This window comes from Cephus cinctus, unplaced genomic scaffold (assembly GCF_000341935.2).
Source record: "Cephus cinctus unplaced genomic scaffold, Ccin1 Ccin1_scaffold0008, whole genome shotgun sequence".
NCBI lineage: Eukaryota > Metazoa > Arthropoda > Insecta > Hymenoptera > Cephidae > Cephus > Cephus cinctus.
This window is the reverse complement of record NW_014332759.1, coordinates 695,191-714,194: the sequence shown is the minus strand read 5'-3', so window position 1 is coordinate 714,194 and position 19,004 is coordinate 695,191. Positions and strand designations below refer to the sequence as shown.

Below are 19,004 nucleotides of genomic sequence, written 5' to 3'. Positions count from 1 at the left end.
TCAGCTGATCTGGAAATATGGAATTCTTCGTTATAACTAGTGACATCTTGCGGTTGTGGATTCTTCACCGTGCTGCCATCTTACAAGGCCATATTGAACTTATGTTAGCTGAAATATCTCATTTTATTTGTTTGGCTTAGTATTTTTACCATTTTGTGGTAAACTGTAATATTTTAAACTTGTATTTCCGAGCCAATATTAAAGTACATGCTAAAAAGGTTTTTAAGTTCGAAATACGTTTGAACCCTTATTTTAATTTCCTGTTTTTATAATTGCAAACCGAAAAGAAAGCCAAATGGATAACGAATACGAAATGTGGAGTTACAAAGATGCCAAAACCGAGGTCTGTCATAGGTTAAAAGAAGGGTTCATGATGCTAGATACTCAAGTGCAAGATGTGAAGGAATATGTAGGAGAACGAATTAAGGACGTCATCGGGTGTCTAAGGTTTATTTAAAAAAAATAATTTTAACTAATTTAATTAGTTTCTATTAATCCTCGTTTCTTACTGTTGAGTTTCAACGCCGAGGAGATATTGGTAAAGATGGTTAGCCTCCATGTGTTCTGTGTCTGAAAGGAAATGTATGATATTTCAACTCTCTCCAGAACTTCTTTGCTGGTCCAGCATATCTCCTGTGCCCAATATGACCACTAGTCGTAAGATACAAAGTATCGTATCTCCTCGGCGGTCTCAGGAACTCGGTGAATGTGCGAAACCGATTAAACGTTTAAAAACAGTAGGGACTGATTGTTTATGTGTCATATTAATATATTGACTACTTAAACTTATATCGTTTTATATATTAGAACCTGTACAAATCCAAAGAAAATATCTGTATTGGAATCGATAAAGAATTTTTATGAAAATGCTTTCCGTCAATTATCCACAATCCAGCAATTATTTCAAGAACATTCAACCTCCAACGAAATAAATTCTTCTATTGAGTGCGAACTGCGCACAAAGTCACCATTCCATATTTCCCAATCAAAACTCAAAAAGGCTTTTACCTACTGCAAGAATTATTTAGAAAAATCTAATGATGTCGAAGCAAGAATTGACCTATGTAATTGTTTCTGGGCAAACATTCCTGAATACAACCTAGAATACACACAAGACATTATTGACCGCCCAAAATATCCGCCATCTTCCGAATTCGATGAATCTGATTTGAAATTCAAACAGGACATGGCAAAATTGAGAACTAAGTTGTTTTCTATGTCCAGAAATTTCAAAAGGTTCAGGTAAATAATATTTCAATAAATCTTAAACAATGAGAGTATTTTTAATCTTTTTTCTTAACGCTCAACGAACACTTATTTGCTGACATGTATTGTTTTAGATTGCAAGATGGATTCATTAGAGCAAGTATAGTGGATAGACAAAAAACAGGACATCGTTCAGGGACGAGAAAAAATGTCGACGAAATCGTTACACTAACCGATTCGTTTGCTCCACCTGTATTGGAAACTGAATTAAAACGTGTCGGCATTTTGAAGTTTGTTGACGGCGAGTTCAAAACCTGTGAAGTTTGGTTAAAACTTCTAGATAGTCGTGGTCAGCAGCTTAGATCAAGATGGCAATTTGTCATGCAGCCACAAATAGAAAGTATAACAAGAAAACGTCTGATACCAGTACTGCACTTGGTACCAGTGACGACCTATGAATTTCTCTCAATGATCAAAGAAAATGGAATCAATTTTACGCTGTATGAAGACGATCTTGTTTCTTTATTGGATAATCAAACTGAAGAGGCTGCTTGGTTAACCACCTGGAAACCACAATTCGCGAGTATACATGGAAAAAATATTGCTGCTGGAATTATACAGAAATACTGGCGTGGCCATAAGGTTATTTCAATTAATGATCTTTGCTTTAATTAGCGCAATTGTAATTTATATATATGAATGTAATATTACATAGAAAATTTTATCATCATGCTATAATACCTTTATAGCTTCGTAAACAAATGTTCGAATCCGATTGTAAATATATAGCTGCCAGTGTATTGTGGACATCCTGGATAGTAGTGAAGAAGAAAAGGCAGATGCATATAAATTATTTACAAGGCACGTTGAAGTATGCAAACGTCACTAAAGATTTGGTTGAAACTTTTAGCCGCGATTACAACAGTTTTATTCAGCAACCACATTTTGTAATTCATTTACCTTCAATGGGACTGCCACAGGTATTTATCACTTTAATAAAAAAAATCTAGAGAATTAAAAGTCTTTAGAAAAAAATGCTGCCAATAAAACTTTTTTTTTAAGGAATTACGAAAATTAATGACATCGGCCGAATTTTCTGTGTACCAAAACGTAATGGCACTGAAAATATCATTTTTACGAAATCCATCTTGTCAAGTATTGTACGTACTTCCGGTGTCTCCAAACGAAGATCTCTTAACTATGTATCATGATCTGATCGAATCTGTCCATCCAGAAAAAAATTTCCAGAAGCGAGTAACTTATTTAGAATTGTCAGAAGCCAAAACTTTTAAATCCTGTTCGTTCAATGTATCCAGACATCTTTACTGTTCTCTTGACACAATGAATGCAATAACAAAAAAGATTGATAAGATGCCAGCTTATTTTTTACCATGGGTATTGGATGAATGTGAAATAAGGTTGGCAGGACTGATGAACATTCCACTGCTTGCTCCTGAAATGGAACTTCAAAATAAATTATTGAACAAGTCTTATATGGCTAGTTTAATAACAGAATTAGAGTTGGAACAACCTGTATACGCTACCAATATTAGAGACTATGGAACACTGTGTACGAAAATGGCGGAATTAATTTGTCTCCATACTGAAGTCTGTCTTTGGTTAATTAAAATTAATCTGGGCGATGCTGGAAGACAAACTGGAGTTTTTCTTATCAATCATATCAGTATTCCATTTATGCCAATACTGAGAAAGGAGCGAGATTTGTTTGGCAACGAGTGGAAAAACAACCCAGAACTTAGAACAGACTTTTTAAATAGTATGATGCATCATTTACCTCAGGTGGTTTCAGTCGTGACAAGACTGTCGTCAGTTTACAAAAGCTGGAGACAATTTTGCGGTCATATTAATAAATATGGCTGTTTATTACAAGCTGTCCCTAATGAAAAAATGGCTCGGTCGGTAACAGTGATGCTTTTTGTGCCTGCGCATAATACTGGACAACCACCGGAAATTATAGGAACTGCAGATCGAATATATTTAGGTATTCCCGTTGAATTATTAAAAAATATATACTCGCAATAAGCAGAAAATATCTCTGGATCTACCTAATTATTATTTTTTTATTAGATCCTACTGCCTCTACTGTATTTGGCTACATGATTCCACAAACTTCGGTAGACACTAGATACTTACTACCAACTGTTAATCGACTAGCTGCGGCTTTACAGAGTCAAGGATATTTTGGTCACTTATCAATAGATCTATTTTGTCATCCTCATATCAAAGAGGATAGAACTGTTGTTCTTGTGGTGGATGTGGATCCGTTTTATGGTCCAGCTCAACATTTTATCGATTGGATGCTGTTCACTATTAATGGTACATACATCCCGTCAACTAATACATTGGATGGGGATATCGATATTCTTCCTGAAGCTCAAAAGCGGAAGGCATCAATGATTCCATCGACCACAAGAATTTTTAACTGGAATGAGACCACTGAAAGATATGGAATTGCTATAAGCCATTTGTATCATAACCGATTTCCACGGTATAGTTGGAACCAGCTTAGAGATATTGCTGAAAATTGTGGTGTAAGCAATTGACAGAATTTTGTAATTTTATATTAATACACAATTTTATATATAATTAACTTATTCTATAAATTTATATACGCAGCTTCAATATAATGCTTATACCAAGGAGGGTTCTCACTTCATACTTCATGATGGCGAACAAAAAAATGATGCTATGGTTGTTGTCATCGGTTCAAGTATGCACACGATGTTGTCCGCGACAGGGACGAATTTGAAAAAATTAGCCAAGTTTCTTGGACGGAAACCAAGAGAAGGAAAACCTGATACAAATATAATGGAAGCTGCGAAATTTTTCCAAAAATTGTCCTTGGAGTACCAAAGCGTAACCATGGACAGGTGTTCGGCGTTTCGAAACGTAAAATAGAATAAAGAATTATGAACGTACCTACTATCGATAATTAGGAGAATTTTTATTTTAAAATGTATACTAGCTGTTACGAAGAAGAAAAAGAATAATTTGTTCTCAATCACAGCAAACTTCAAAGTAATAATTACGAGCGAATCAATTCGATATACGATACACGATAATTTCGTGTGAGCTTAATACAGTCGATTTTATATATTGGAAAAAAATTGTATCTTTTGCTATAGAAAATATATATTAATAGATCAAAAGGAGGTAAATAATGGATAACGATGTAAAGTACAAAAAAAAATATTGCAGGAATTTTAGAAAATGTCAGATGAACATAATGCTGCTGTGAAGGTACCAAATTTTGCAAAATTTGTAATTGGCGGTGCATCCGGGTAATTAAACGCAATTCAAAAATGTGCTAAAATATTATTCAAATATGTTATTACTGTCACTAACAAATACTCACCATAATATGTAATAATTATTTCATTGTCAACAGAATAGTAGCTCAACTGGTAACGCACCCAATGGATGTAATAAAAATTCGTATGCAAATCTCAAGGGTCTCTCTTTCCCAAACAATGCGGCATACTTTTGCGGCTGAGGGCCTCCCTGGATTTTATACAGGATTGTCAGCCAGTTTGTTTAGGCAAATAACCTATACGGCAGCTAGATTGGGAACGTACAACGCTTTGATAGATTTTAGCGAGTTAGTTATAGAAGCCGATTTAATTAACAAAAAATATTAAATATAATTATACTAAATAATACGAATGGTTTTAAATATAGAGAAAAATTTGGCCAGCTTAGTTATAGCACTATGATATTATTAGGAATGATTGCTGGAGTAACTGGAGCATTCATAGGAACGCCTTCTGACGTGGTTATGATACGTATGATAGGAGATATAAGATTACCTGCAGGTAAATTTTTAAAAGGTTATAAATTTATATTTTATCGAAAGAAGTGCCAATACTAATTTAATAATTGCACTGGTTAAGAGCAACGAAGAAATTATAAAAACGCTATTGCGGGTTTGGATAAAATTTTGAAACTTGAGGGCACTGCCTGCATGTGGCGTGGTGCGGTTCCTACTATGGGAAGAGCAGCCATAGGGAATGGAGTACAATTGGGTACTTATTCTCAATCTAAAATTTTATTAAAAGGTACTGGTCAGTAATATTCTATTTTATATCTGCTATCGAAAAGATCCTATAAGTATACTAATTTTATTGTAACCACACTTTATTGTTCAAGGTGTTGTTGATGAGGGTGTACTCTTACAAATTGGAGCATCAACTATATCTGGATTAGTGACAGCAATCTCTTCACTTCCTGTGGATGTCGCAAAGACAAGGTTAATGATTTATTGAAATGATGTATTTTTTATGGAACGATTAAGCAATATAAAATTATTTATTTAGGATACAAAATTGGAATTATCCTTCTAAGCCTCCCAGTGCTATCACTATTATCAGTGATATTGTTAAGATGGAAGGTTTGTTGACACTGTGGCGAGGATTTTTACCATATTATGCAAGAATATGCCCGAACACTATAATTACTCTAGTTTGTATGGAGCAATTAAGTCAACTGTACATGGAAACGTGGCATTCGTAATTGTTTGTCGTTTTACAATATAAAATTCGTATAATTGTTTTAAATATAACAATGAGTTACAGTGTAGCTTACATAAAAGTTTGTCTGTAAAATTTGGCGAATTGTTCATTGAAAATGAAGGTAAGTACAGTGTGAGGTCCTATTCTGCAATACGTTGGCCAAAAACCCCTCCAAAGGGAGATAACACCTTCGGTTTTGACAATAGAGTAGATTATTGACATCATACTAGGAGTTTTTCCAGAGCTCTTCATATTTTGTATTCTGTCAAACGAATAAAATAATTTTATTAAATAATCGAAGGAGTGGTATGTATTGTAATAGATATTTAATACCTTGTTTTGGCAATGTCAAAGGGCATTGAATTAAAAGCAGTGACGAATCCTGATATCATGGAGGCAGAAAAGTGTAAAGGTATTCCATCTTTGACATTGTCTGTGAACATAAATCATAAAAATAATCGTACTGTATAAATCATTGGAATTACTTGAAAATTTACATTTTGATGCGAGAATATTTTTAGCTTGACTGTAAGTTGCTAATTGTGACATATTAACTATGGCGGCTCTTCCCATAGTTGCGACACTACCACGCCATAGATTTGTAACGCCCTCTTCTTTACAAATTCGAATAAAAGCGTCCAGTACATTTTTGTAATTTCTTCTTTGATCTAATTTCATAAATATCAATAACGCACGGATTTCCCTTGTTAGTTTTGTCCGTCAATTACGATTAGATGAATAAATGAAACAAAATAATTGACCTGCTGGTAATCGTCCATCTGACGTCATTCTAACAAGTGCTACTTCAGCAGGAGTGCCAACGAAAGCACCACAGGCTCCAGCAACTATTCCCATAGCAGCCAAAACTCCAAAATTTGGATTTTCTGTATTTTTACTTCTACATAATTTGAAAAATCATCATTATAAATAATTAATCAAAGATTATTGTATCCAATTTTGATTGAAATCATTGAAGTAATTACCTCCAAATATCTAAAAGTTGATTGTATATCCCAAGACGGGTTGTAGTATAGGTAGCTTGACGAAGTAAACCTGCTGATAATCCTGCGTAGAATTTTGTGATTCCTTCGTTTTTAAAAATTCGACTGACCATCGTGAATACTCCAACCGGATCTTTGCTCATTTGCATACGATTTTTGATTACATCCATTGGATGGACAAAACATGTGGCGAACATTCTGGCCAAGGTAGATATGAATCATGTAATACATTTTTTTTATTAGGTGCCAAAGTATCATTAAATCAAAAATATAGCTGGTAGTTGTAATTAAACTATGAAGAATTTTACGATACCCCGAAAGACCCGCGTTTAAGAAATTAATGCCAGGTGGCAAACTTTGTGGTTTCCCTTTTGATGATTTATCTCCTGAATCACTCTTCTTGTCAGACATGCTTAACCTTCTAAATAAAATATTTGTTAAGAAAATAATTGACAGTTATTAATATAATAAATTGTTATAATGCATACCGGTAATTTAAAGTTATTAATAAAACATATACGATCGATATCAAGTATACAAAACTTCTATGAAAAGTATTAGGTAATAAAGTCGATTGAAAGATCGATTCCTGGTATAAACATATGACAGTGATACTGGCGCCTCTATAACTTGAAAGATGAACTACTCTATCCGTTAAAAATTTCAATACATTTGTAAGGCGTTAACATATTTTTGTATTACAAATAAGATATTTTATGATTATTACATTGAATAATTTTATAAATAATGTATCTTTTCCTCTGGGATAGAGTTTGTACATTGTGGACGAATTTTTCGACGTCTCTCCACCAGAGTCGGTGCTTCTTCATATCTTTTAGGTGGTAATAGATTATTATCTTTTTTAAATTGCTGTAATAGAATATGAACTTCATTAAAATCAATTTTATGAACTTCAACGAAAAACAATTACCTGAATAGCTTTAAGAATTGGAAATAGAGGTCTCACACCCTCAGATTCCTTCAAAACTTCTTCTCCATAAGCAAGAATTTTTTCATTGGTTTTTTGAATCATTTCTTTGAAATGAGTCGAATTACCTTCTAGCATAAGTTCCCGTTTACGTTCAGCTTCTTTTTCCGCCTTAAAAGAAAAAAAATTAATTTCTATTTCATACAAAAATTGATTTTCATTACCATTTGTTTACGAAGTGCGGCGCCATTTTCAATTTTAACTTTTCGTTCTCTTTCCAAAAGTTCTTGCTTTTTCTTCTCATCATATTCATTTCTTTTGATTCTTTGAAACCTCTCCCAGTCCTTCAAAATATGATTTTCAATTTCCCGCTTCTTTCTCATCTCTTCCACCTCTGCTCGGTATTTTTCCATTTCAATATGTAATTCTTCTTCATATTTTTTACGCGACTCTATCTTCTTCAATTCGATTGCTTCCCTTTTCTCCAATGCTTTTCGTATACTCTCCTCTTCCTGCGCCTCGCGCGATTTTCGAACTGCTGCACATTTCTTTGCTGAAATTAATATACGTATATTTCAAGTTTGATTATACGATTGTTGAACTTATTAGTTACCAATATCAGCAGCATGTTTTGCTCTTTCATTAAGTTCTTCTTGATGCTTTTGTTTGTGAATTTGATCAATACGCTTCTTTGCTTTGGCGAGAACCTCAAGGGCGCGATTTTCACACTCTTCTTCTTGCTTCATTTGAAGCTCGTAACGTTTCTTCTCTTCTATTGCTTCCGTGAAGAGTTGCGTTAGTTTCTTTTTTCTGCTTTGTATCTTTGAACAGTCACAGTTGAGCAGATTTAAGTTTGCATCTTCTACTATATGTTTCGTACAATATTTTGCATTTAGTTAATTATTATATCAATTGATGAAATCATGTAAGATACCTGTTCCGTTTCACACTTTTTAATGTGTTCTAATTCTCTGGCTATATTTTCCAAGTTCTTCTTCCCATATTCCAGCTCCTTCATTTGCATTCTCTTCAAATCTCTTTCCATCTGGTCTATTCTAAAAAATAATTAGTAAAACCTAATATGCATATTTTTTATAACCACAATTAAAATCGTACTGTTTCTTTAATTGAATTCCGTGCTCCTTATTCTTTTTGGCCTGTTCCTCAGCTTTTTGTCGTTCCTCTTCTTGGTAATTAATAACATCTTTTTGAATAAGGCTGGCATATTCCATGTCTCTTTCTTTGTCAACGCTTTCGATTGTTTTTTGAAAAGCCACTTGCGCGTCCCTCTCTCTGAAACACTGTGTATTAATTATTCAAAAAAATGTTTATATAATTCCACATTAAATCATTTGCCTTTTTTTATTATTATTGTTACTGTTTAATAGTCAAATTAGATACCTCAGAAGTGATAAGAGCACCGAGAATAAGTCTGCATTGTGGTTTCTTGTAAAGGAGTAATTTTCTCGCCTCCTTCACGACTTCCATTCGATCTGCTGCGTTTTTCGCTGCCATCTCTTTGATAAAATCCGCCCTTGCGGCTTGCTCCTCCTTTCTCTTTGCCAGAAGTTCTTCGGTGCGTCTTTTCTTTATATTCTATAGTGCATGCACGAAATTGTACAGTATAGTCAATTATTTAGATTAATCCTTTCTGATAATATTTTTTATTATTATGTACGTAGTACCTCGACTGTATTATCCCAATTTTTGGACATTTCGTAAGTTGCCTGTCTAAGTTTTGCCATTTTAATTGCCGCTTTCTCGGCCATCATAGCCTTTCTTTCGTTTTCACTTGCATAATCCACCATGCGATTGTAAGCGCTTTTTGAAGTCACCAATACAAGTGGCCGCTCTGATATCTATATATTGTATATATTACGTAAAGTATGAATTATATTTATCACCAATTAAGTAATAATACTTGGCACCTTTGTATTTTGTAATGTTTGTCCAGGCTTGAGATAATAAGTAGAATGCATCGTAGGATACACTTGCTGATTTCGTCCCATGTTGAAATTTTTAAAATTTATTAGTTATATATCACTCGCAAGCTTTATGCTCAACGAGATGTGAAATATCGTGGTATACTAGCTGCCGTAATGACAGCTAAGCAGTTTAAATCGTCACATGAGTATCATCACAGTGTTTTTAATCGTCATAGCAACATTCTCATTATTGAATTTCAGTATTTCCAACGCAACAGTCAAGAGACGTCCACGAACAGGCCAGTCGGTAAAACAGACCCGTAATAGTAATAAATCTATTTTATCATTGGAATAACATGTCGAAATGTTTCATGAAAACGCCGCAAGATGACCGCGGACCGTGATCGGTCTTCTGTAGTGACAGCCGTGCTACAGCTGGGTGGTGTGTTACGGTGTGAGTATAACTGTGTTTTAAAGACGTTTCCAGTTGAGCTTGTGTCATTTAATAGTGCACAGTGTATTCCTCGAGTCATGAAATTGACTTGATGCATGTTAAGCCATCTAATAGCTCCTTAGAACGTGAAATACTTTGCCGCGTTTTACACGCTACACGACACCATGATGCACGTGCGCTAGTTCGAGCAGAGAAACAATCGTATTTTTAGTGCCGGCAGAGACAAATTCGAAATTCTGATTAACCCTGTTTCCCTTTCTTACACAACGCACGAGGAGCTCATACAGATTGTCGAGCACTGTTAAGTCGAATTTTGAAAAATATCTTGTTTTTGTTTCTAACGTCGAAATAAATGCTTGTCGCATGTTACTGTTCGATGTTTTAGCATTTGAATATGATATCTCTAAAAGGTCATTGCTATAAATATATATATATAAATATATGTATTCTGCTTGCGTGTGAAGTCTCTTAACAAAATGTAATTATAATTAAAATGTTTTTTTAATAACTGCACCATTTCTAATAGAATATCATATATTAAAATCTATGCTAGTCTGTAGCGTATCGAATGTAAGGCTGTCGAATCGAATGTAACGCTTTTCACAACTATTGTGAGTCAATCGCTGATCAATGATCATAATAAATCATTTGACAGATGAATATTTCTAAATATAATTTGATAGCACAATTTTATTGAGATGTGAATATCAAACAATTTTCCTATAAATTCATTCGCTGCATATGTCTTGGAACTTCTTTTCTGTATCTTCTGAATGACATCATTAAATAAATTTCGGTCATTTTCACCCTCGTTATTTTTAATTTGTAACCGAATACCAGAAGTGGTACGGTGCCAAGTGAAGTCTCGTATAATTGCCGTCGGTGCATTCCGTGAGAGTGCATTAATCCGTCGACACTGCCAATCAATCCGTATAGAAACTTTACAGTCTTGAGGGAGCGTCAAACACTAAAAATTAGGTCGAATAGAAATTTCACGTCGATTTGCTGAAATCACGTCTTATTAGTCTCAGGAAGGATTTCGTAAATTTCTGGAAAATTTATCGCACTTCTATTAATAGATTCTTGCCTGGTTGAATCGGCGCCAGAAACATTTGTTAGCCGCGTATCTCGGCTCGAGAGACATTCCGTTTTCTCATTGTCAGTTAACCAGAGACACTCGGCGTGATGTTTGAATCTGTATAAATTTAATTTCTTTATGTTTTGCCTTTATATAATCATTAATTCTTCGGCAAGAAATGGCGTCTGTGTTTTTTTATATTTAAATAATATATCGCAACGATTCAATGAAATTAGGCAGGTCGGTTTATTGACACAATTTAATTGGCTATGTACCATGGAAATGAAGACTTTGACTGTTTGTATACATAGTGTCTTTTTTTTGTTTTTAGGTTTTGAGTAAGTCTGATTTCTTAGTTTCCGATTGTTCTGAATACACGAGTGATGCATTTTGAAGTGAGTACCAATATTTTTTTTTCGGGTGCGTACAATTTTTCGTGTGGATTATTGTAAGCTGATTTTTTTTTCTTTTTTCTTTATAGTGTTTTTCCAATATTTCTAAGCACCGAATCTATGGATTCATTAATGGATATAGGATTACATGGGTGGAATTATAAAAGTATAAATAAATTGGTCAATTCAAGTTTATTAAAAATCTAGTATCATTTTCTAGAGTTACTACAGTAAATATCACAGGTACACGTTTCTCTATCACAAGAACCTCCGCGCGGCCGTTAATAATTATTTTACATTTTGAGATACAATTTTTTTTAAGTTTTTTTTTTCAAACAATTTTTTACGAAATTGTTATTTACTTAATTGACAGTTGTCGGCAGGTCAAGTTGTACCGTTATCAAAAGTTTCTCGAAAATTAATTAAAGAAACGTACATTGGCCGGGAAGAGGTATAACAACGTTTCCAATCAGAGAACTCAAGTTGCAATGTTAATTATTTTAATTGAACTTGAGTTCTTTGTTCGAGAAACCGAAATATAAAAAAAAAATCGATAAAAGTATGAAATAAACAATAGAAAACATCTAACTGTCAAGTAAATTAAAGCTTCGCCAAGAATCCATCAACTTGGCCAGTTATGGAATTATCTCTAATTCTTTCGCAATTCCGGAAACTCCATAAATCACTTTTCGACCAAACATGATTTTTTTACGACAATGCACCAAAGACAGTCTGCGAATTCATCGTTTCCAGATTTGCGAAGAAACTAAAAACCCAGTTCGCATGGTAGTAATAATAATAATATATCAGTAGTATTTAGTAGTAGTTATAGTAATAATAGTAGTAGTAGTAGTGATAGTAGTAGGAATAAAACAAAACATTCGTAACGTCAATAACGCAGATGGAGCCAGTCGCTGTATTGAGCAAGTAGAATCTTTTAACGTTATTGCATTTTATCGTAACTGATAAGAAGAGACCCTTCATCTCAAAATTAAAATTTTTGTTTTCTAAAAGGTTTTTGCACAGTCTTGTGGAATTTCGAATTTGAGATCAGACCCCGCCAAAAAGAAAACTCCCGACTGTCCTGTCAGTCGATTCAAATGATTTTTGCGAATGCGAGCCTTTTCTCTTTCATTTTTGATTCTCACTAGTCACTCCTGACAGTTGGAGTTTCCCTCGTTTGTTTCTTCATCAAACTCCGCTACTGCATTTCACGCGCAATCCCTTCTCCATTCCCGACATCCACGCATCATCCAGCTGATGAGTCTATTCAGTCTAGATATTTGGAACTCGCCCGGATCACAGTGTAAATATCTTCATCTTGTTCAACTGGCTTCTTCCTGCCCTCTGATCATCCTCCATCATAATCATCCACGTCGACCTTGGATATCATTTCGTACCCCAATGCTCTTCAACGGATCCCACGATGATTGGTGCTCGTGGGGATTGGAGGATTCCAACCTGATCAGATCCCTTGGAAATACCAATTGGCAATTGGTGTTCCTGTACCATAGGAGCCTCTTGCACATTTCAAGGTCACAGTAATCTGACCTCAGCGATGGCAAGGATCTACCAAGGTCGCCATACAGCTTCGTCAGGCTTGGCCACTTGCAGGAGTCCCTGGTGCTCTTGGGACGATCCTTCCAGATCCGTTCTGACTGGAGATGGCTGACTGGACGCCGGCGTCAGGGGCATGGGGTACTCGTCACTGAGGTCAGAGGTCGTTGAGTTCGGCGAGGTCTGCGGCGCTGCCACATGAATGGTCAGTGGCCCCGTTTTGTCCATGGAGTTCAGCTTGTGACCAAGGTGGGTCATCAGCTTGGTACCCAGGGCGACGTCGACGCCAGGCGTCGCCGCGAGGCATCGGCTAACTTCGTTCGCGCAATGGGTATATCCAGCACGGAATCGGTCGGAGTCAATGACTGGATTAGCCGAGAGTCGTTGCTGCCGCTGGAGCTTGTGAAGATGGCGCACGGTCAACTCGAGGATGTCGGCCTTCTCGAGCTTCGCGACGTTCTCGCCGTCACCAGCGAGCGCCGTTACCATCAGGTCCTTTAACTCGTCCAGACACCGGTTGATCCTTGCTCGCCTTTTTCTCTCAAGCATTGGCTTCATTACCTGGAGCACAAAAAATAGACTACGGTTAGAACTACTGAAATTTTTCTAATTATTTACAGAAATTTCATAATTAACTTTTTTCTTTTTTTTCATCTTTACTCCCAAACAATCCAATAACCATTGAATTCAGGGTAACGTCCCTCTAACGAGTTTCACAGTAAGTTCAATTATTCTCAAACGCAAGAGTGAAATTCAAAAGTTTTGACAGGTACACTAGAGACAAAAAAATAAATGTCAAAACCAACAGACCCGTTATTAATTGACAGTAGCTTTCAAAAGAAACTAGCATTGGATTTAACCGTGTTAAAAAGTTTCACTTCACACTTGTATCGTCGATTAAAAAAAAGCCAAGATTTGTAATTCGTAAAGCATTAGAGATATGAAAAAATCGATGCCTACCTTTCTATACTGATAGGTCCTTGAGATGGGTTGCTCCTGCCCATCGACCATGATTTGCTCGTGCATCTGCATCTCGTAAATCCCAATCACTTGATCACACACAAAATGATGGCACAAATCGTTAAAAAAAAAAAAACTACACAAATCTCAGCTGTGAAGTTTATAACCCCGTGTTATCGTAAAACTCGAAGAAAAGTTCTCCTCTCGAACTGTCTGTCTTGGCACCCTTTCAGGTTTTAAAAAAATCTACCCTCCAACGAATGCCAATTCTCGTGCAAGCAAGCAGAGTGCGACCAACTCGCTACGAAAATCAAAGCGGCAATGCTGGTGGGTCTACTCCCGCCTGTCCTTATATACCGTCCGTTCCTGCCGACAGAGGGCAGGCAGTGGGGATGGGCCTTCCGTGGGAACGCTCCGTGGAGCTTGGTTCCCAAGCAAGCACACCACCTGTAAGCGGCAGCTGCCAGACACGCGCCCACACTGAGCCGTCGTCGCCGTCCTCGGCAATAGAAACCGATAGGCCTGTCCTTCTTCAGCTTCTCCTGGAACTAGTCGACTTCTTTCGAGACTAGAATTCGTCCCTCCTTATCTGAGTTCTCTACTTCTTCCTCTATTACCTCCTCATCCACCTTATAACCCATACCTGCCACCTCTCCCGCTTCCTCCTCTTCGGCACTACTACTACTACTACTACTACTAATGTTACTATCACTGCTACTCTTCCTACTCTTCACCGTGGACTCCTTAGGCTCGGCACTTATTTCTAGTTTTTTCTTCTTCTCTCTAGCCATTTCTCCACCTTAGCGATTGGCCTACCTATGCTTTAGTAGGTACCTACCTGCTCTAGTATCTCTTGCGCACTTACCGTACTCTATATCTCGTCTCTCACTCGAGCAACAGAGCTCCCTGGCGTCACTCCTTAGCCTTTTTGGACTCTGTCCTTGTCTTTCGCACTACCGGCTCAATTTTACTCTAGTGTCCGTGCTTCCTTGTTTTTCCAGTTACTTGAGTCAGATCTCTCTCACTCTCTCAGATCAAGCATTTGCTGGACCCGGTCTCCCTCTGACTCGGCCATGTTGGATGATCGCTGTGTAATGGCGATCTTCTATCTTATTTTACTGGCAGGAGCGTGCTAGGCGCAAGTCGACTCAGGTAATTGCTGAGGATCGCAGGGTCGATCGTAACCAAGATATTTATCGCAACGCTTCCGATCCGGATTGAACGCTCTACGTGTATATCTATATCCTCACTCTAATCATGGAATCTCGTGATGCCTTCGGGCTGGGTATATATTTGAAAGATATTTAATTTTCATGCATTGTAAGTTTAATAACTATTTTAAAATTATTTTATGTTCTACCACAGGCAACATACGCAACACACTCTATTATAATATTAAACGCGAATGTCCTGGTACATTTGTATCTGCGATTAGCGGTGATAACGGCGCTTGAATATTTAGCCTTTCACTTAATCCCCTAATCTGCGATTGGCTAAGTCTCTTTTTCTACGAATGTATCGTCGATGTTCTCGTGCGGGTCCACTCAACCTTCTAATCACGCGAGAAAAAGAATATCTATGATCAACTGCTTCACGATTAACTTTGATATTTCTTATCGTACGAGCTCTGATTGCGTTTTTTTTTTGCCTCACTTGAGATACGATATTGTTGATTGTATCTTTTAGTAAATTTCGCACTGCGCTAAAACGCGCAATGCAGACTTTGGTTCTTCGTGCCAAGAAACATGGCGAATAGTTAAGCGCCGACCGGTTAAATTCCACGTTCCTCTTGTTACAGCTAACCTTCCTTTACCTCTTATTACTTATTGGCCGTCGACATTTCTCCCGACATTGCTCGCGCGTTTCGCTTACTCTCCACCCAGCTGGTAGGCACTTAAGCCTCGTTCGCACCGAATAATTATCCCAGCCTTATTGCACTTCGCCTCGCAGGACTCTTCGCTTCTGCGGCTTCACTCCAGACTCTCTTCTTCTTTTTTTCTTTTTTCGTTTTATAAACAGCCCTAAGCATCGGCATCGCCGCGGTTCAATTCCACGCTTCGGTTTTACACGCCGCGTTCACCCCGACTTCGGATTACTTTTTTACTCCTTTCTGAATACGAATTAACCCGATTATACTGCGTACTTGGAATCCGAGAATCCCGGGCTACCGGTTTCTTCATGCAATTATTTCAGCGCGTGTATATCCACCTCGCGCATACAAATTTACCTTGCACTTGCGTATGTATGTTATTGTTTAATAACTTTTTTGAAAAAAAATTTTTTTCCTTTTTCTTAGTCATCCATACAAATTTTATCGATTTCTTACGTCATTCATCTTTATATTCGTCTTCGTGAGGGATGCTGAAATATTATTTTCCACGTCCTTGACGTCACGGTGCGCAATGTGCAGTTGACTGTGCATTTTGTCGGATACGAAAAAATATGTACCTCCCTCGTGTTATTGTTCGCGCGAACAATTGTCGTTGTTCATTAAAACGATACAGTTCGTGCACTGTAATGAATAGCCACGTGCTTTTCTGCACTACGTCTAGCGTAATGAATGGACACGTGTTCGCGGTAAGTCAGTTTACTCGCACGTGCCATTAACAGCGCTATTGCGTTACTCCGTTAGGAAGTCTGCACGAACTTCACTGTTTCATACATTCGGATGGCTGTAAGTATAGACCAGAGCTGTATTGCGTTTTGTTTGCATCGTGCGATCGCGCATGCGGGAAGGAGACGACTCGGAAAAATATTTGTTATTCAATTTTCAAACCTTTTTTTGAAATAATTTATAAGCGTATTTTAATCGAGGCTTAATTTATCATTATATACGAGATGATACTACGAATGATAATCGACCTTATCGTAGGACGTCTAATTAGAGCGAAATACACTCTGTAATTAATAAGACCACATTCCTCTGTGGATTTTGTACGGTAACGTCGATAATGCAAAGTGCAATTAATTATTACGAGCGTACGTATTAATTTGCATTCTGATAATGCTCGCTTAACGGTGCAAGTGAAATGTTTAATTTCGCACTTGAAAAATTGAGGGGCATTTTGTCTGCGGCCCGTTACGTCTGCGTATTGCAACTGCCGATTTATCCGCATAGGATCGATTCCCCATTCAATTGAGAAGAAGTCAGACGAGTGCACGTGTCGTCGCTGTATAGGGCTACTACTCTCTGTCTACACGTAAAGTGCATAAGCGAGTGCATCGCGCGTGCATTTTGCAAGCCGCGTGTATCCAAACTGATCTTCGATTACATAAGGGATTAAATATACTCCCCCTTGCGTATATCTATTTTACCCTTAATGAAGACTGGACCGCCACGTGTACAGGACGCCGCACCCTTATACTCCGGGGGCTTATGCACCTATGGCATATATGCACTTACGTGTCACATGGACACGTGGCTCTGGGGTGCGGTTGCACGTGTCGCAGATTATCGGGACTCCGGTTGGCTATTTCGATGGGCGGAAGGTCGACGGAAGTGGGAACGTCGGAAGTGAGTCACGAAATTGGCAAAAATAAAATTTTCGTATCGTGATACAGTTAATTAGGAAAAAATTTCCAAAATTTATCCCACGAAGCGTAACCTTGCAAATGCAATGCGAAATTCGTAAGCAATATTGGAAGGCACTTTTTAGATAATTTTTATTAAAATTAATCAATGTAAATTTTGAAAAATTATTTTTGTGAATAACAAAAATTTTCCGTCACAGCCAATAACTCGAGGTAATTTTTTCGGACCTCGAGAAATTTCGTCAATGAGGACTTGCGAAAATACATTTTTTTCATCCCTATGTTTTTTCCCGCCCCCTCCTCACCACGTTCTCAGGTTCATTCTGTTACAAGCACGATCCCGCGATAGACGCACGTGCGTCTGAGAGCCGGTCTTATTAGTACATCAGCTGTCCGTGAACATATGTCCCAATGGCTCGTGCCACGGAATCGAGTTCCGGCCCCCCTTCCCCCAGTCATCCCCCAATGCGGCTCCGCGTTACCCCCGACAGAATTTGATATCAACCATCAAAAGCCCCTTTGGGAAATGGAGAAACGTTCGCACGCGCCCTGCGTGCGATTAGTTGGGCCTCGTCCCGCACCCTGGAGACACCCCCCAACGCCGTTATTAATCCTAGCACGTGTTTCGTGAGAGCGGTATGCTTTTACGAAATTCCAATTTTTTTCGTCCATTTATTTTTTTTCCGTTTTTCAATTTACCAAACAAACTTCGCATACAGCACAAGGGTATATGAACGGCGATATGAGATAAAAATATTGAAAAAAAAAAGTATTGAAAAATTATCTGTACAGTTTTTATATACGAAATTGACCTTTCTTTGAAATTGATTTTACACGGACGGATAGTATACATATACTTTGTATGGATTCGCAATAAAATTTAACGATACACGCATAATTAGCCTATTACGTATACGCCCGTGTAAATCGTACAGTGCCTGCGAATACGTCTGTCTATTATTAAATTATTCGAAACGCGCATTAATCTTCGCGTATGTACAAGCGATAGAGAATGCGTCGCTACGCGTTATCAAGATTCAGCGATACGCGTAACACAGTCCGGCCTCATGAAATGTAAAATATACGTTCGCGCCAATGAGTCGCGCTCGATTCGACACTCGCAGGACTAGAAGGCCTGTCCTCATTAAAGGCGATCGCAGACGCGCCAGCATCCGTTCGAATGATACGGCCCGCGGGTCTCTTTGGCTCCTAATTGAAAGGAAGCCGTGTGTGAGAGCGTGAGAGAATCAACGAATCCGACAGGATTGTCGATGACTAATTTAATGATTACCAGCACCGAGTATCACCATAGGGGTAGGGTAATTAGTGATGAGCCACCATTAAAAATGTCAGTGTCCCATGGGAGTACGATATGGACATTGACGATTCTTAACCTCGCGTGAAGTAGGTTAGAATTGACAATTCGAAGGGCCGGTGGGAAGA

General features: G+C 37.5%; 5 protein-coding genes across 13 annotated transcripts in view; 2 read left to right on the top strand and 3 right to left on the bottom strand.

Moving 5' to 3' along the window:
• Positions 1 to 3: 3 nt before the first annotated feature.
• LOC107268824 lies at positions 4 to 5,757 on the top strand. The gene is made up of 12 exons (XM_025087947.1): positions 4 to 103; positions 288 to 447; positions 808 to 1,242; positions 1,341 to 1,848; positions 1,956 to 2,186; positions 2,269 to 3,208; positions 3,295 to 3,551; positions 4,614 to 4,825; positions 4,906 to 5,039; positions 5,118 to 5,282; positions 5,374 to 5,473; positions 5,541 to 5,757. Exons 2-12 carry the CDS (start codon positions 296 to 298, stop codon positions 5,734 to 5,736), a joined length of 3,330 nt encoding a protein of 1,109 aa, XP_024943715.1. The 5' UTR covers positions 4 to 103; positions 288 to 295; the 3' UTR covers positions 5,737 to 5,757.
• Positions 5,723 to 7,340, bottom strand: LOC107268758 (mitochondrial 2-oxoglutarate/malate carrier protein). Of its 3 annotated transcripts, none has more exons than XM_025087783.1 (7): positions 7,225 to 7,338; positions 7,050 to 7,157; positions 6,719 to 6,934; positions 6,497 to 6,633; positions 6,233 to 6,403; positions 6,069 to 6,168; positions 5,723 to 5,997 (listed from the first exon to the last, which is right to left on the bottom strand). In XM_025087783.1, the coding sequence occupies exons 2-7, from the start codon at positions 7,145 to 7,147 to the stop codon at positions 5,805 to 5,807; spliced, it is 915 nt and encodes a 304-aa protein (XP_024943551.1). In that variant the 5' UTR covers positions 7,148 to 7,157; positions 7,225 to 7,338; the 3' UTR covers positions 5,723 to 5,804. The 3 variants fall into 3 exon arrangements, with proteins under 3 accessions (XP_024943551.1, XP_015597365.1, XP_024943638.1); XM_015741879.2 differs by having other exon boundaries at positions 7,050 to 7,154; positions 7,225 to 7,334; XM_025087870.1 differs by lacking the exon at positions 6,233 to 6,403 and having other exon boundaries at positions 7,225 to 7,340.
• A 54-nt stretch (positions 7,341 to 7,394) lies between these two features.
• Positions 7,395 to 9,792, bottom strand: LOC107269312 (trichohyalin). The gene is made up of 9 exons (XM_015743059.2): positions 9,593 to 9,792; positions 9,350 to 9,523; positions 9,066 to 9,260; positions 8,781 to 8,965; positions 8,599 to 8,719; positions 8,278 to 8,485; positions 7,889 to 8,217; positions 7,668 to 7,835; positions 7,395 to 7,606 (listed from the first exon to the last, which is right to left on the bottom strand). The coding sequence occupies exons 1-9, from the start codon at positions 9,671 to 9,673 to the stop codon at positions 7,475 to 7,477; spliced, it is 1,593 nt and encodes a 530-aa protein (XP_015598545.1). The 5' UTR covers positions 9,674 to 9,792; the 3' UTR covers positions 7,395 to 7,474.
• A 208-nt stretch (positions 9,793 to 10,000) lies between these two features.
• Positions 10,001 to 19,004, top strand: part of LOC107273442 (tubulin polyglutamylase TTLL4) — a 100,963-nt gene continuing 91,959 nt past the window's right edge. Inside the window, exons 1-2 of one of the 7 annotated variants that reach the window (XM_015751751.2) lie at positions 10,001 to 10,043; positions 11,453 to 11,459. The gene's annotated coding sequence lies outside the window, so the exon portion shown is untranslated. Of the gene's footprint in view, positions 10,044 to 11,288; positions 11,362 to 11,452; positions 11,517 to 19,004 lie in introns of those variants that run through there. The other 6 variants (XM_025086687.1, XM_025086543.1, XM_025086516.1 and 3 more) reach the window with 6 other exon arrangements.
• LOC107273532 (enhancer of split m7 protein) lies at positions 11,687 to 14,447 on the bottom strand. The gene is made up of 2 exons (XM_015751880.2): positions 14,031 to 14,447; positions 11,687 to 13,631 (listed from the first exon to the last, which is right to left on the bottom strand). Exons 1-2 carry the CDS (start codon positions 14,100 to 14,102, stop codon positions 13,083 to 13,085), a joined length of 621 nt encoding a protein of 206 aa, XP_015607366.1. The 5' UTR covers positions 14,103 to 14,447; the 3' UTR covers positions 11,687 to 13,082.